Genomic DNA, 14,296 nt, shown 5'->3' on the forward strand with positions numbered 1-14,296 from the left:
AATAAATAAATAAATAACATATTTATTAACTTTTAGTAGGAACAAGGTCTCACTGTGTTGCCCAGGCTGGTCTCAAATTCCTAGCCTCAAACAATCCTCCCACCACAACCTCCCAAAGTGCTGGCATGATAGGTGTGTGCCATCACACTTAGCCAAAAAAAATTTTTAATTAAAAAAAAATTGGGGAATGTGAGAGGGAGACGGACGTTGAGAGAATGAGGAGGAAGGAGAGACAATGGCGTCCAGGGATTATGGTACCTACAGCCAAGCTGCAGCGCAGCAGGGTGCTTACACTGCCCAGCCCACTCAAGGACACGCACAGACCACCCAGGCATATGGGCGGCCAAGCTATGGAACCTACGGCCAGCCTGCTGATGTCACCTATCCCCAGGCTCAGACCCCTGCAACTTACAGGCAGCCTCCCACTGGTTATACTACTCCAACTGCCCCCCAGGCATACAGCCCACCTGTCCAGGGGTATGGCACTGGTGTTTATGATACCACCATTGCCACAGTCACCACCACCCAGGCCTCCTACACAGCTCAGTCTGCATCTGGCACTCAGCCTGCTTATCCAGCCTGTGGGCTGCAGCACCTACAAGACCACAGGACGGTAACAAGCCCACTGAGACTAGTCAACCTCAATCTAGCACAGGAGGTTACAACCAGCCCAGCCTAGGATGTGGACAGAGTAACTACAGTTATCCCCAGGTACCTGGGAGCTACCCCATGCAGCCAGTCACCGCACCTCCATCCTACCCTCCTACCAGCTATTATTCCTCTACACAGCCGACTAGTTATGATCAAAGCAGTTACTCTCAGCAGAACACCTATGGGCAACCGAGCAGCTATGGACAGCAGAGTAGCTATGGTCAACAAAGCAGCTATGGGCAGCAGCCTCCCACTAGTTACCCACCCCAAACTGGATCAGGCTCCAAGTCAATATAGCCAACAGAGCAGCAGCTACCGGCAGCAGAGTTCATTCCGACAGGACCACTCCAGTAGCATGGGTGTTTATGGGCAGGAGTCCGGAGGATTTTCCGGACCAGCAGAGAACCGGAGCATGAGTGGCCCTGATCACCGGGGCAGGGGAAGATGGGGATTTGATCGTGGAGGCATGAGCAGAGGTGGGCAGGGAGGAGGGCGCGGTGGAATGAGCAGCGCTGGAGAGCGAGGTGGCTTCAGTAAGCCTGGTGGACCCATGGATGAAGGAGCAGATCTTGATCTAGGCCCACCTATAGATCCAGATGAAGATTCTGACAACGGTGCAATTTATGGACAAGGATTAAATGATAATGTGACTCTAGATGATCTGGCAGACTTCTTTAAGCAGTGTGGGGTTGTTAAGATGAACGAGAGAACTGGGCAACCTGTGATCCACATCTACCTGGACAAGGAATCAGGAAAGCCCAAAGGCAATGCCACAGTGCCCTATGGAGACCCACCTACGACCAAGGCTGCCGTGGAGTGGTTTGACAGTAAAGACTTTCAAGGAAGCAAACTTAAAGTGTCTCTCGCTCGGAAGAAGCCTCCAATGAACAGTATGCGGGGTGGTATGCCACTCTGTGACGGCAGAGGGATGCCACCAGCACTCCTTGGAGGTCCAGGAGGCCCAGGAGGTCCTGGGGGACCCATGGGTCACATGGGAGGCCGTGGAGGAGATGGAGGAGGCTTCCCTCCCAGAGGACCCCGGGGTTCCCGAGGGAACCCCTCCGGAGGAGGAAACTGGCAGTGTCCCAATCCGGGTTGTGGAAACCAGAACTTCGCCTGGAGAACAGAGTGCAACCAGTGTAAGGCCCCAAAGCCCGAAGGCTTCCTCCCGCCGCCCTTCCCACCCCCGGGTGGTGATCGTGGCAGAGGTGGCCCTGGTGGCATGCGGGGAGGAAGAGGTGGCCTCATGGATCATGGTGGTCCCGGTGGAATGTTCAGAGGTGGCCGTGGTGGAGACAGAGATGGCTTCCGTGGTGGCCGGGGCATGGACCGAGGTGGCTTTGGTGGAGGAAGACGAGGTGGCCCTGGGGGGCCCCCTGGACCTTTGATGGAACAGATGGGAGGAAGAAGAGGAGGACGTGGAGAACTTGGAAAAACGGATACAGGCGAGCACCGTCAGGAGCGCAGAGATCAGCCCTGTTAGATGCAGAGACCCAGAGAGCTGCACTGACTACCGGATTTATTTTTTAAGCCAGAAAATGTTTTAAATTTATAATTCCATATTTGTAATGTTGGCCACAACATTATGATTATTCCCTGTCTGTACTTTAGTATTTTTCACCATTTGTGAAGAAACATTAAAACAAGTTAAATGGGAAAAAAAAAAATCACCCGGAGATAATTACTGCTATCATATTGATATACAAATGTAGGGGAGAGACCCCATAAGTGCCGAGGCAGGAGCAAAAAGCCTCAGCCTATTTCCATATAAATAATGAAGAAGAAAGTAACTAGAAATTTAACCATAGTAGTTGTTAGTTCTTCATATGTGATCTTAGTGATTCCTAGGTGAGCTTAATTCCTTTACTAATGCCTCTCAGGTCGGAAGTGTGAACCTGGGGTGACATTGTGAAATGAATGACACTAAGGCCAGATGCTCTAAGCCCTCTGTCACGCCCGCAAAAGGGCTGCTGGAGGGCACGTTGGCCATGCGGCAGCGCCAGCACTGGGAAAGCGCCCGCTGTTTAACCAGCTAGGGAAGGAGGTGTCCAAAATGGCCGAGACATCTCCTTCCCCAGAGGAGTTGGGAGAAAACTCCGCTTCTCCAAGCTCTTGTGGTAAGGCCTGGCGGCTGTCAGGTAGACCCGCAGGCATCCGGGGGCTTAACTGTCCCTATGTGATGCTGTGCTCCAGTGGTCACGCTCCCTGTCCGCTCTCATACTCTGCTTCTACACCTGGTTCCTTTTGTCTCAGAAAAGATCATCAGTAATAGTAATGTAAATCTTAATGTTTTTGTTCTTTCTTGATAAGTATGGAAAAGGTGCTGATGCATTATGCTCCTTACCTTACCTCGGGTGCCAGAAATTCCTGAGCCCCTACCTGAATGACACGTGATGTACTTAACCCTATCATTGCCACGCCCTATCTACCCTGCCCCTAGTCTCTGACCACCAAGACCACGCCCTACCTACCCTGCCCCCAGATTTACAACTCAATAAAAGTGAGAGAGTCCTGGCATTCGAGGCCACTGCCAGACTCCGCCCTCTGGGTGGCAGTGGACCCCCGGGCCCAAACTCTTTTTCCTCTATCTCTGTGTCTTACGTCTTTTATTTCTACAATTTCTGGTCTCCGCACCGGCCGGGAGGGGCTCACAGAACCCTGTAGGACTGGACCCTACATACGATTCTCCAGTCTTTTTCTGCGTAAATTATGTATAGTATATAAACGTATGGACACAGATATATTCATATATACATATTAATGATGCCAAAATGACACTTATCCTTAATTATTGTATCGTGTCATTAAATATTTTTTGCACATATAATTTTATTATATACAGGAGGTCTTCAAAAAGTTCATTGGAAATGTGTATTACAAAAAAACCTGCATGAATTTCAATTTTTCTTTTGCACCAAAATAAAGTCATACTAAAGTTATAACATGGTCAAATAAGATCTCATTTAGGCAATTGGGCACAGTGGCTCACACCTGTAATCCCAACCCACTGGGAGGCCAAGGAGGGTGGGTCACTTAAGCCCAGGAGTTCGAGACCAGTTTGGGCAATATAAGGAGACCGCTTTTCTACATAAAATTTAAAAATTAGCCAAGCATGGCGGTGTTCACCTGTGGTCCCAGCTACTTGGAAGGCTAAGGTAGGAGGATCACTTGAGGCCAGGAGGTCCAGGCTGCAACGAGCCATGATCATGCTACTGCACTACAGCCTGGGTGACGGAGCAGCACCCGTCTCAAAAACAAAAACAAAGAAACTAGTTTTAGGCACTGAGAAATATAAGACCTCAGTTTGAAAAGAGCTCTTATCAGAGCAACACGAATTCTGCTAAAATCAAAGCAAGAACACCTGTCACATGGTAAAGCTTGGGCAGAAGAATAGTGAAATCACTGCTGCTTTACAAGAAGTACATGGGGAAAGTGCCCCCCAAAAATCAGCAGTTTGTTATACATGTGGATAATTCTTCCTTTTTTTTTTCTTTTTTATTTATTTTTTTATTTTTTAAAGATGGGGTTTCACCATGATGGCCAGGCTGGTCTTGAACTCCTGACCTCAGGTGATCCACTCACCTCGGCCTCCCAAAGTGCTAGGTTTACAGGCATGAGCCACCGCGCCTGGCCAACATGTGGATAATTATTTTTTTTTATCTTTTTTTTTGAGATGGAGTTTCACTCTTGTTACCCAGGCTGGAGTGCAATGGCGCAATCTCGGCTCCCGCAACCTCCGCCTCTCAGGTTCAAGCAGTTCTCCTGCCTCAGCCTCCCCAGTAGCTGGGATTATAGGCATGCACCACCACGCCTGGCTAATTTTGTATTTTTAGTAGAAATGGGGTTTCTCCATGTTGGTCAACCTGGTCTCGAATTCCTGACTGAAGGTGACCCACCTGCCTTGGCCTCCCAAAGTGTTGGGATTACAGGTGTGAACCACCACGCCCAGCCAACTCATTCTAAGAAGGGGCAAAACAAGGTTGGTGAAACCTGCGGCAGCAACCCCTCCACAGATTTGTGAAGAAAGATTTAATCTTGTACATGTCTTAATTGAAAAGAACCGATGATTTACAGCAGAAACAACAGTCAACAACACAGACATCTCAACTGGTTCACCTAACACAGTTCTGACTGAAAAATTAAAGTTGAGCAAACTTTCTACTCCCTAAGTGGTGAAGCCGAAGCCATTGTGCCCAGATCAGCTACAGACACAGCAGGGCTTTCAATGGAAATTTCAAAACAAGTGGGATCAAGATCCTGGAGCATTTCTTCAAATAACTGTAACGGGAGATGACACAGGGCTTTCAGCAGTGTGATCCCGAAGACAAAGCACAATTAAAGCAATGGCTACTGAGAGGTGAAAGTGGCCCAGTCAGAGCAAAAGCGGACCATGGGAAAGTCAAGTGCAAAGGTCAGCCGGGCACAGTGGCTCTCGCTGTAATCCCAGCACTCTGGGAGGCCAAGGTGGGTAGAGTGGTTGAGCTCAGGGGTTCAAGATCAGCCTGGGCAACATGGTAAAACCCCATCTCTACAAAAAATACAAAAATTAGCCAGGCATGGTGGCATGTTCCTGTAGTCCCAGCTACTCGGGAGGCTGAGGTGAGAAGATCATTTGAGCCTGGGAAGTCAAAGCTACAGTGAAACATGTTTGTGCCCCTGCCCTCCAGCTTGGGTGACAAAGTGAGACCCTGTCTCAAAAAATAAGAATAAAAGAGCAAAGATCATGGCAACTGTTTTCTGAGATGCTCCAGGCATTTTGCCTATTGACTTTCTGGAGGACCAAAGAACCATCATATCTGCTAATTATGAGAGTGTTTTGAAAAAGTTCACCAAAGCTTTCGCAGACAGTACCTGGGAAACCTTCACCAAGGAGTCCTTCTCCACCGTAACAATGCTCTGTTCATTCCTCTCATCAGACAAAGGCAATTTTGCAAGAGTTTCAGTGGAAAATCGTTAGCCATCTCAGTGTGCTTCCTTACGACTTCGTTTTGTTTCCTTTTTTTGTTTTGTTTTTTGAAGACAGTTTTGCTCTGTTGCCCAGGTTGGAGTGCAGTAACGCAGTCTTGACTCGCTGCAACCTCTGCCTCCTGGGTTCAAGCAATTCTCCTGCCTCAGCCTCCCAAGTAGCTGGGATTACAGACACCCTCCACCATGGCCGGCTAATTTTTTTGTATTTTTGGTAGAGACTGGGTTTCATGTTGGCCAGGCTGGTATCGAACTCCTGGCCTCAAGTGATCTGCCCGCATCAGCCTCCCAAAGTGCTCACGCCTGTAATCTCAGCACTTTGGAGGCTGAAGCAGGCAGATCACTTGAGGTCAGGACTTTGAGACCAGCCTGACCAACATGATGAAACCCCATCTCCACTAAAAATACAAAAATTAGCTGGGTGTGGTTGCGGGTTCCTATAATCCCAGCTACTTGGGAAGCTGGAGCACAAGAATTGCTTGAACCTGGGAGGTGGAGGTTGCAGTGAGCTGAGAAGGTTCCATTGCACTCCAACCTGGGCAACAGAGTGAGAGTCCATCTCAAATAAATAAATAAATAAAATAGGCTGGATGCGGTGGCTCACACCTGTAATCCCAGCATTTTGGGAGGTCAAGGTGGGTGGATCATGAGGTCAGGAGTTTGAGGCCAGCCTGAATAACATGGTGAAACCCCATCTCTAAAAAAAATAAAATAAAATAAAATAAATAAAATTTAAAATATTTAAATGGAAACCATTTTTCTTCAGTTAATAATATTTAAAAGACTGCATTAACACACTTAAATTCCCAGGACGCCCAGTTCCTTAGGGATGGACTACATGGCTGGTATCATCACTTACAGAAGTGTTTGGAACTTGATGGAGCTTATGTTAAGAAATAAGTTTATGGCCGGGCACGGTGGCTCAAGCCTGTAATCCCAGCACTTTGGGAGGCCGAGGCGGGTGGATCACGAGGTCAAGAGATCGAGACCATCCTGGTCAACATGGTGAAACCCCGTCTCTACTAAAAATACAAAAAAATTAGCTGGGCATGGTGGTGCGTGCCTGTAATCCCAGCTACTCAGGAGGCTGAGGCAGGAGAATCGCCTGAACCCAGGAGGCGGAGGTTGTGGTGAGCCGAGATCGCGCCATTGCACTCCAGCCTGGGTAACAAGAGTGAAACTCTGTCTCAAAAAAAAAAAAAAAAAAAGAAAGAAGTTTATATTTTTAATTTATATCTTTTAATCTCATTTTTTCACAAACTTTACGAAGTCCCCCTATAGAAGCACAGTCATGGAAATATACCAACCACAGGTAACCACTCCCCTCACTCTGGACGTGTAAGCTGGTTCTAATCTTTCTCTACTGTGTCGCATGCTGCAGTGAACATCCTGTATAGAAATGCTGAGAGCAGGTTTTAATCATGGGATTGGGGAGCACCCACAGGAATGCCAATGTCTGGGGGCAGAGGGGCACTGAGAAGCGAGTGTCATCCACCGGGGACACATGAAGAACGAGGGGACCGAGGACACCGAAACCTTCCAGGGTTGTACAGCGTGGGCTGCAGCTGGCCTTCACTGAGTGGCACGTGAGATGTGACAGGCAGCTGCTGTTTGCTGGGCAGAGTAACCGCGTTAGTGCCATCTTCCCTCTATAAAAATAGCTCACATTCTGTGACGGATCGACTGTCTGCACTGCTGTCTCTGAGAATGAGCTGTGCCCACAGCCCCCACAGGCACTCCCGTGGGCTGCTGGGGCAGAGGAGCCCACACCCTGGCCACGACTGCACAGGCAAAGGTTTGGCCTGACACCAAGGCGGCCATTTATGGGCTGGATATGTAAGAGGGGTAGCACAGCAAAAAGACTGCCCAGTGGAGACCTTCTACAATGGACCATGGCTTACTAAGCCCATCAGACTGTCTCTCATGGACTGCCTGAAAACCAGAGGACCACAGAGTGGGCTGTAGGCATAGGAGAAGCTAGTGGGCAGGGGCCAGGAGGTGGAAGCCAAGAGGTAGCAGAAAACATCAGGCAGAAAGGGCTCGTAACTGGTCTTGGCCTGCGTCTCCAAGGACTCCAGAAGGAGGTTCTTCTCCTCCAGGAGGGCTGCTTTTTGTCTGCCGAGGCCCTCTCTGGCTTCCCATCCTGCTGCTTAGCTTTACAATAAAGCCTCACCACTGGAGGTAACCAGAGGGAGTCTGTGTTCCCTGCAGCCTGCAAGACCCTCACTGCACATGTGCGGACAGCACTTTACAGTTTACATGATGCTTTCGAAGGCATTCTCTCATCTCAACAAACGTGGGAGGGAGAACAGCTTATCCCCATGTTATTGACGAAGAAACTGATGTTCAGAGAGGATCCGAGTCCATTGGCAGGTAGATTAGGGAGGAGAAACTCAGAACCAGGTTTGCTGACCTCACGTCCAGGCTGTTTTCATCACGCTGAGTGGTCTCCCCTTCCCTGCCAGAAGATGCCTTCACTGTGCTGTGCTGCCACTGCAGCTAGCCTTCTCTGTTTGAAGATGAACTGGCCTTAGTTGCTTCCTGTGTTTCAACTTGTCTACTGCAACTCAATGTTGTAATGCATGAGGGCTGGGTAGTAACATAATGCATGAGGGCTGCATAGGTTTTCTGTTTGTAGTGTCCAGCACTTGTGAGCATACAGTAGGTGCTCAGTAAGTGCTGATGGCTCCCAATACAGTTTTGAAAAATATAGAGGACCAAATTCCACCCCCAAGTATGAATTAGAATTCTCTGGAGATTTGAAAAGCTCCCCAGGTGTCTGATCACATCCTAGTTTGAAAATCACAGATATCAGGAGGCTGGGGCAGGAGAATCATTTGAACCTGGAAGGTGGAGGTTGTAGTGAGCTGAGACCGTGCCATTGCGCTCGAGCCTGGGTGACAGAGTGAGAGCTGTCTCAAAAAAATAAAAAGAAAAAGAAACTACAAGCTGAAATTTGAGAACTAAAGTCTTAGGATAGTTACCAACATCAGTGATCATACTAGTGACCTTTAGTTAACACAAAAAGTTTAAATTCTATGCAGTAGAAAGATACACAGTCCAGTTGAGAAAGACATTCTATAGAAAACCGGTTTGAGCTGGGCGTGGTGGCTCATGCTTGTAATCCTAGAACTTTGGGAGGCTGAGGTGGGTGGATCACCTGAGGTCAGGAGTTCAAAACCAGCCTGGCCAACATGGTGAAACTCCAACTTAAAAAAAAAAAGAAAGAAAGAAAGAAAAAGAAAACGTGTTAGGGTGTTTAAAGGGGAGAGCTCCAGTTCCTTGAAAATTAACTATGTTGCTGGGGGTAGTGGCTCATGCCTGTAATTCCAGTACTTTGGGAGGATCACAAAGTCAGGAGTTCAAGATCAGGCTAGCCAAAATGGTGAAACCCCGTCTCTACTAAAAATACAAAAATCAGCCAGGCATGGGTGTGGGTGCCTGTAGTCCCAGCTACTTGGGAGGCTGAGGCACAAGAATCGCTTGAACCTGGGAGGCGGGGGTTGCAGTGAGCTGAGATGGCACCACTGCACTCCAGCCTGGGTGACAGAGTGAGACTCCGTCTCAAAAAAAGAAAAGAGAGCCAGGCGCGGTGGCTCAAGCCTGTAATCCCAGCACTTTGGGAGGCTGAGGCGGGTGGATCACGAGGTCAAGAGATCGAGACCATCCAGGTCAACATGGTGAAACCCCGTCTCTACTAAAAATACAAAAAATTAGCTGGGCATGGTGGCACATGCCTGTAATCCCAGCTACTCAGGAGGCTGAGGCAGGAGAATTGCCTAAACCCAGGAGGCGGAGGTTGCGGTGAGCCGAGATCGCGCCATTGCACTCCAGCCTGGGTAACAAGAGTGAAACTCCGTCTCAAAAAAAGAAAGAAAGAAAAGAAAAGAAAAAAAGAAAATTAACTGTGTTGGCGTTGCAAAAAGGAGCCCAGCCTTCCCCTCTTCTCTGGCATCACCAGCCATGCCTGCAGTGATTGCTTCATCACACTATGTGGACGGGGTCCAACCCTCCAACTTGTGTGCTGCATAGTAGTTAATGGCACAGATTTTGGAGCCAGGCTTGCTGGGTTCAAATCCTGGCTCTGCCACCACTGAGTTGTATTTATTATTCAATTCCGTACACCACCAGGATGTGGTGGCTCACATCTGTAATCCCAGCACTTTAGGAGGCTGAGGTGAGAGGATTGCTGGAGTCCAGGAGTTTGAGACAAGCCTGGGCAATGTAGTGAGACCCGGTATCTACAAAAAATATAAAAATTAGCCAGCCATGGCGGCATATGCCTGTCGTCCCAGCTTCTCAGGAAGCTGAGGTGGGAGAATCACTCAAGCCTGGGAGGTCAAGCCTGCAGTGAGCCATGACCACACCCCTGCACTCCAGCCTGGACAAGAGAACAAGACTGTGGCTCAAAACCAAACCAAAACAAAACAAAACAAAAACTCTGTGTGCTCACCTGTTCCTTTGCCCTTTATTCCCCAAAGCAGGATCCAACAGGACTGGAAGCTTGCTAGGGAGGCAGAATATCAGATCCAGAGCTGGTGAATTAAGATCAGTATTGTAAGATGTTTATGTGGACATTGGAGTATGAGAAGCCCTCGATACATAATGTTAAATGAATGAAATTGGCCATTCTAATACATGAAAGTCCCAGGAGCACTGACAGGATAGAGAAGGGGGCGGGAGCGGAGGTCTGGTCCCTGAGGGAAGGAAAGGATCTTGATATAAAGAGAAGAGAAAGTTGGGGAGGTTGGGCACTCAGGAGTTGGCTCAGCCACCTTCCCAGAGGGATTCCTTGGGACTTAGTGTCCTCACTGGTGCAGTTGAGTGCCTGATGCCTGCCTTACAGAGCTGTGAACAGGATGGGAAGTAAGTATGGAAGGCGCTGCACAGGGAGGGCCCGCAGGCTGTCATTGTGGCAGGCTCACGCCCCCACCCTCACCCTGGGGCCAGAGCTTTGCGGTTTCAGAAAGGTCACCCAACGCATGTGCTGACACTACATAATACCCCAGCAGGATCTGGGCAGTGCCCTTAATTAAACCCAGCAAACTTCTGCAGGAAAATGTATGAGCAATAAGAGACAACGTAAGGATTTTTAAATAACCTCACACCAGGTCAGGTCAGGTTTGCAGCCAAATGAGTTTATATCAAACTGATGCAAACAAAATCTGCTTTTTTAGAGCTTTTGGTTTTCAGAATGGCAGATCAGGGAGTGCGAAGCTGGATGACAAAGGAGGAGGGGCAGCCTTCGATGGGGACGATGAGATCCCACCAACCTTGGTATGGGATGAAGAAAGGGCTGAGTGGTTTGCCCCAGGGGTGAGTCCCCATGCAGAAGGAGGGGGCAGAAAACATGCCATCATCAGGCTGGGCGCGGTGGCTCACGCCTGTAATCCTAGCACTTTGGGAGGCCGAGGCGGGCAGATCGCCTGAGGTCAGGAGTTCAAGAGCAGCCTGACCCACGTGGAGAAACCTCGTCTCTACTAAAAATACAAAATTAGCTGGGGATGGTGGTAGGTGCCTGTAACCCCAGCTATTCCGGAGGCTGAGGCAGGAGAATCGCTTGAACCCGGGAGGTGCAGGTTGCGGTGAGCCGAGATCGCACCATTGCACTTCAGCCTGGGCAACAAGAGAGAAACTCCATCTCAAAAAAAAAAAAAAAAAAAAAGAACGAATGAAAGCATGCCATCAGAGGCCTCTGAGACAGGAGAGACCCTGCCACACGAACAGTGGGTGAGGATCTGTACAGGAGCGCGGCCTCATCCCAGAAAAAGAGCAACAGATCTGTCAGGCTTGCAAACAAACAGGAAGAGGGCATCCTAGAGTTACTTTATCCCCCTGACCCTACTTGAATTTCCTAGTCTGTGAGGAAGAGTGATGCATGTCACATACACACAGCTCCCACCAAAAACACACATGAAAAAGGCGCTCATATTCTATCAGACTGTCAGGGGCAAGCCATAAGGCCTTATCTACTACATAGGCGCAGTGGCTCATGCCTCTAATCCTAGCACTTTGGGAGGCCGAGGTGGGCAGATTGCCTGAGCTCAGGAGTTTGAGACCAGCCTGGGCAACATGGCGAAACCCCATATCTACTAAAATACAAAAGAAATCAGCCAGGCATGACAGTGTGCCCCTGTAGTCCCAGCTACTTGGGAGGCTAAGGCAGGAGAACTGCTGAAACCTGGGAGGTGGAGGTTACAATGAGCTGAGATTGTGCCACTGCGCTCCAGCCTGGGCGACAGAGTGGAACTCTGTTCTGTCCCTAAAAGAAAAAAAAAAAAAAATATATATATATATATATATATATATATATATATATATATGAACAAAAAAATAAACATAATTCGCTCTTTCCCTCCCCGGCTTTGTAAGGATAGACCGCCATCATGAACGACACAGTAACTATCCGCACTAGAAAGTTCATGACCAACCGACTGCTTCAGAGGAAACAAATGGTCATTGATGTCCTTCACCCCGGGAAGGCAACAGTGCCTAAGACAGAAATTCGGGAAAAACTAGCCAAAATGTACAAGACCACACCGGATGTCATCTTTGTATTTGGATTCAGAACTCGTTTTGGTGGTGGCAAGACAACTGGCTTTGGCATGATTTATGATTCCCTGGATTATGCAAAGAAAAATGAACCCAAGCCGGGCGCGGTGGCTCAAGCCTGTAATCCCAGCACTTTGGGAGGCTGAGGCGGGTGGATCACGAGGTCAAAAGATCGAGACCATCCTGGTCAACATGGTGAAACCCCGTCTCTACTAAAAATACAAAAAAAAAAAAATTAGCTGGGCATGGTGGCGCGTGCCTGTAATCCCAGCTACTCAGGAGGCTGAGGCAGGAGAATTGCCTGAACCCAGGAGGCGGAGGTTGCGGTGAGCCGAGATCGCACCATTGCACTCCAGCCTGGGTAACAAGAGCAAAACTCAGTCTCAAAAAAAAAAAAAAAAGAAAAATGAACCCAAACATAGACTTGCAAGACATGGCCTGTATGAGAAGAAAAAGACCTCAAGAAAGCAACGAAAGGAACGCAAGAACAGAATGAAGAAAGTCAGGGGGACTGCAAAGGCCAATGTTGGTGCTGGCAAAAAGTGAGCTGGCGATTGGATCACAGCCGAAGGAGTAAAGATGCTGCAATGATGTTATCTATGGCCGTTGTGGATTTTTCACGAGAAGCTTAATAAACTAAAAACTTTGTGTGTCTGGTTGTTCGAAAAAAAAAACAAAAAAAAAAACCATAATTCAAATTCTGTGTGCCAGATGCCATGAACAAGTTCTTCCCCCGCTACCCCCCACCCCGGTCTCTAATTCTTACAGCAGCCCTGTGCAGTATGAATCTTTGTTCTCTTTTCCAGAGAAGGACATGAAGGCTCAGGTTGCCCAAGAAAGTCCCCGGTCGCATGGTTGACTCGTCTAATGCCAGTGCCTGAGTGCCCTCCATTAAATCACACTGCTAGGCCAGAACTCACTGAGAATGACTGAGGCCAAGGCAAGAAAGGGACAAGTCAGAGGGCTGAGATCTGGAAAAGAGAGCCTGTCCCACAGCCTCGTATTCAGCCTCGGCTCTGCCCTCAACCATCCTGTACCCTTATGCTTTGGGTGTACTCTTGTAAACCGCAGAGTTGAGATTTGTTCTTTATCCATTCTGACAATCTTTCTCTCTTAATAGGAGCATTTAGTCCATTTATATTTAATGTAATTACAGATATATATGGGATTAAATCTACTCAGTGCTCGCTATTGGGTTCATCTGTTCTATGTTCCTTTTTCTCTCTTTTTTTCTCCTTTTTGTGTTGGGTTTTTTGGTTGTTGTTGTTGTTTTTTAGGTTTTTCTTTCTGCTATTGAATTTTTCCATTAGTTTGGAGGTTATATGTCCTTTGCTGTTTGGCCTTGCCCTCAACTCAATTTTTTGAGGAGCGAGAGAAAGAGAGAGAGAGAGAGAGAGAGAGAGAGAAAGAGAGAGAGAGAGAGTTTTGTACCACTAGTCCTATAGCTTGGGATGGTGTTAGGCAGGCCTGGGTTAGAACCCTGGCTGTGGCACATTCTAAAAATGTGTATTCCTTCTAGCTGCTTTCCCCTAAGCCTCAGTTTCCCTATCTGTTAAACATGGATGAGGGAACCTAACAGCCTATTGTGACACTTCAGTGAGCTATGGGATGCCAAGTGCCCTGCCTAACAGCACAGAAAAGGGGCTCAACAAATACTTGTCCCCTTCCCCGCTCTAGACTTTGCATTTCTGTGTCCAGGAAGAATTGGCCCTGGATGGAAGCTGCCCAAGAGCCTAGCTGCATAGCTTGGCTTGACCGTAGGAAACTTCCCAGAAGAAATCTCTCTGGAATGAGATGTTCCCAGGGTACAAATGGTCCGTAGCATCATCAGTGGACAGCACAGCCTCAGTCTGGGAAGTGGGAGGTTGCTGGGAAATTCTGCTGAAATGGAGGAGGGTTGGAGTATAATGATCAGTGTCCCAAGGGAGCCAAAAAAGTGGAGAGGATTGCCCAACAGTGTGTGTGTCTCCAGCCCCGCCCGGGAAGAAGGGCCTGACTGGAGAGTGGTGGCCTCCTCTTCTCGGAGGCAGGTGTGTCCTCTTGGAGAGCAGAGCAGTGACTCACCAGACTGCCACAGCTTGTTATAAATATCCCCCAGACACCTAACTCCCTCGGCCCTGGTTCTATA

The 14,296-nt window shown here is 48.4% G+C and overlaps 1 protein-coding gene and 1 pseudogene across 1 annotated transcript; both read left to right on the forward strand.

Annotated features, from left to right (window-relative positions):
• The first annotated feature begins 198 nt into the window (after positions 1–198).
• LOC101046475 (RNA-binding protein EWS pseudogene) lies at positions 199–2,140 on the forward strand (annotated as a pseudogene).
• A 9,832-nt stretch (positions 2,141–11,972) lies between these two features.
• LOC120363211 (small ribosomal subunit protein eS24-like) lies at positions 11,973–12,822 on the forward strand. Its single transcript, XM_074397078.1, has 2 exons — positions 11,973–12,275; positions 12,571–12,822. The coding sequence occupies exons 1-2, from the start codon at positions 12,003–12,005 to the stop codon at positions 12,712–12,714; spliced, it is 417 nt and encodes a 138-aa protein (XP_074253179.1). The 5' UTR covers positions 11,973–12,002; the 3' UTR covers positions 12,715–12,822.
• The last annotated feature ends 1,474 nt before the right edge of the window (positions 12,823–14,296 follow it).

The sequence above is a fragment of the Saimiri boliviensis genome, chromosome 4, assembly GCF_048565385.1.
Source record: "Saimiri boliviensis isolate mSaiBol1 chromosome 4, mSaiBol1.pri, whole genome shotgun sequence".
NCBI lineage: Eukaryota > Metazoa > Chordata > Mammalia > Primates > Cebidae > Saimiri > Saimiri boliviensis.

Excerpts from the sequence above, each read along its gene's own strand:
- LOC120363211 (XM_074397078.1), top strand. The coding sequence starts at position 12,003 with ATGAACGACACAGTAACTATCCGCACTAGAAAGTTCATGACCAACCGA. Across the intron at positions 12,276-12,570 it reads ATGAACCCAAGCCGGGCGCG|AAAAATGAACCCAAACATAG; the intron begins GTGGCTCAAGCC and ends AAAAAAAAAAAG.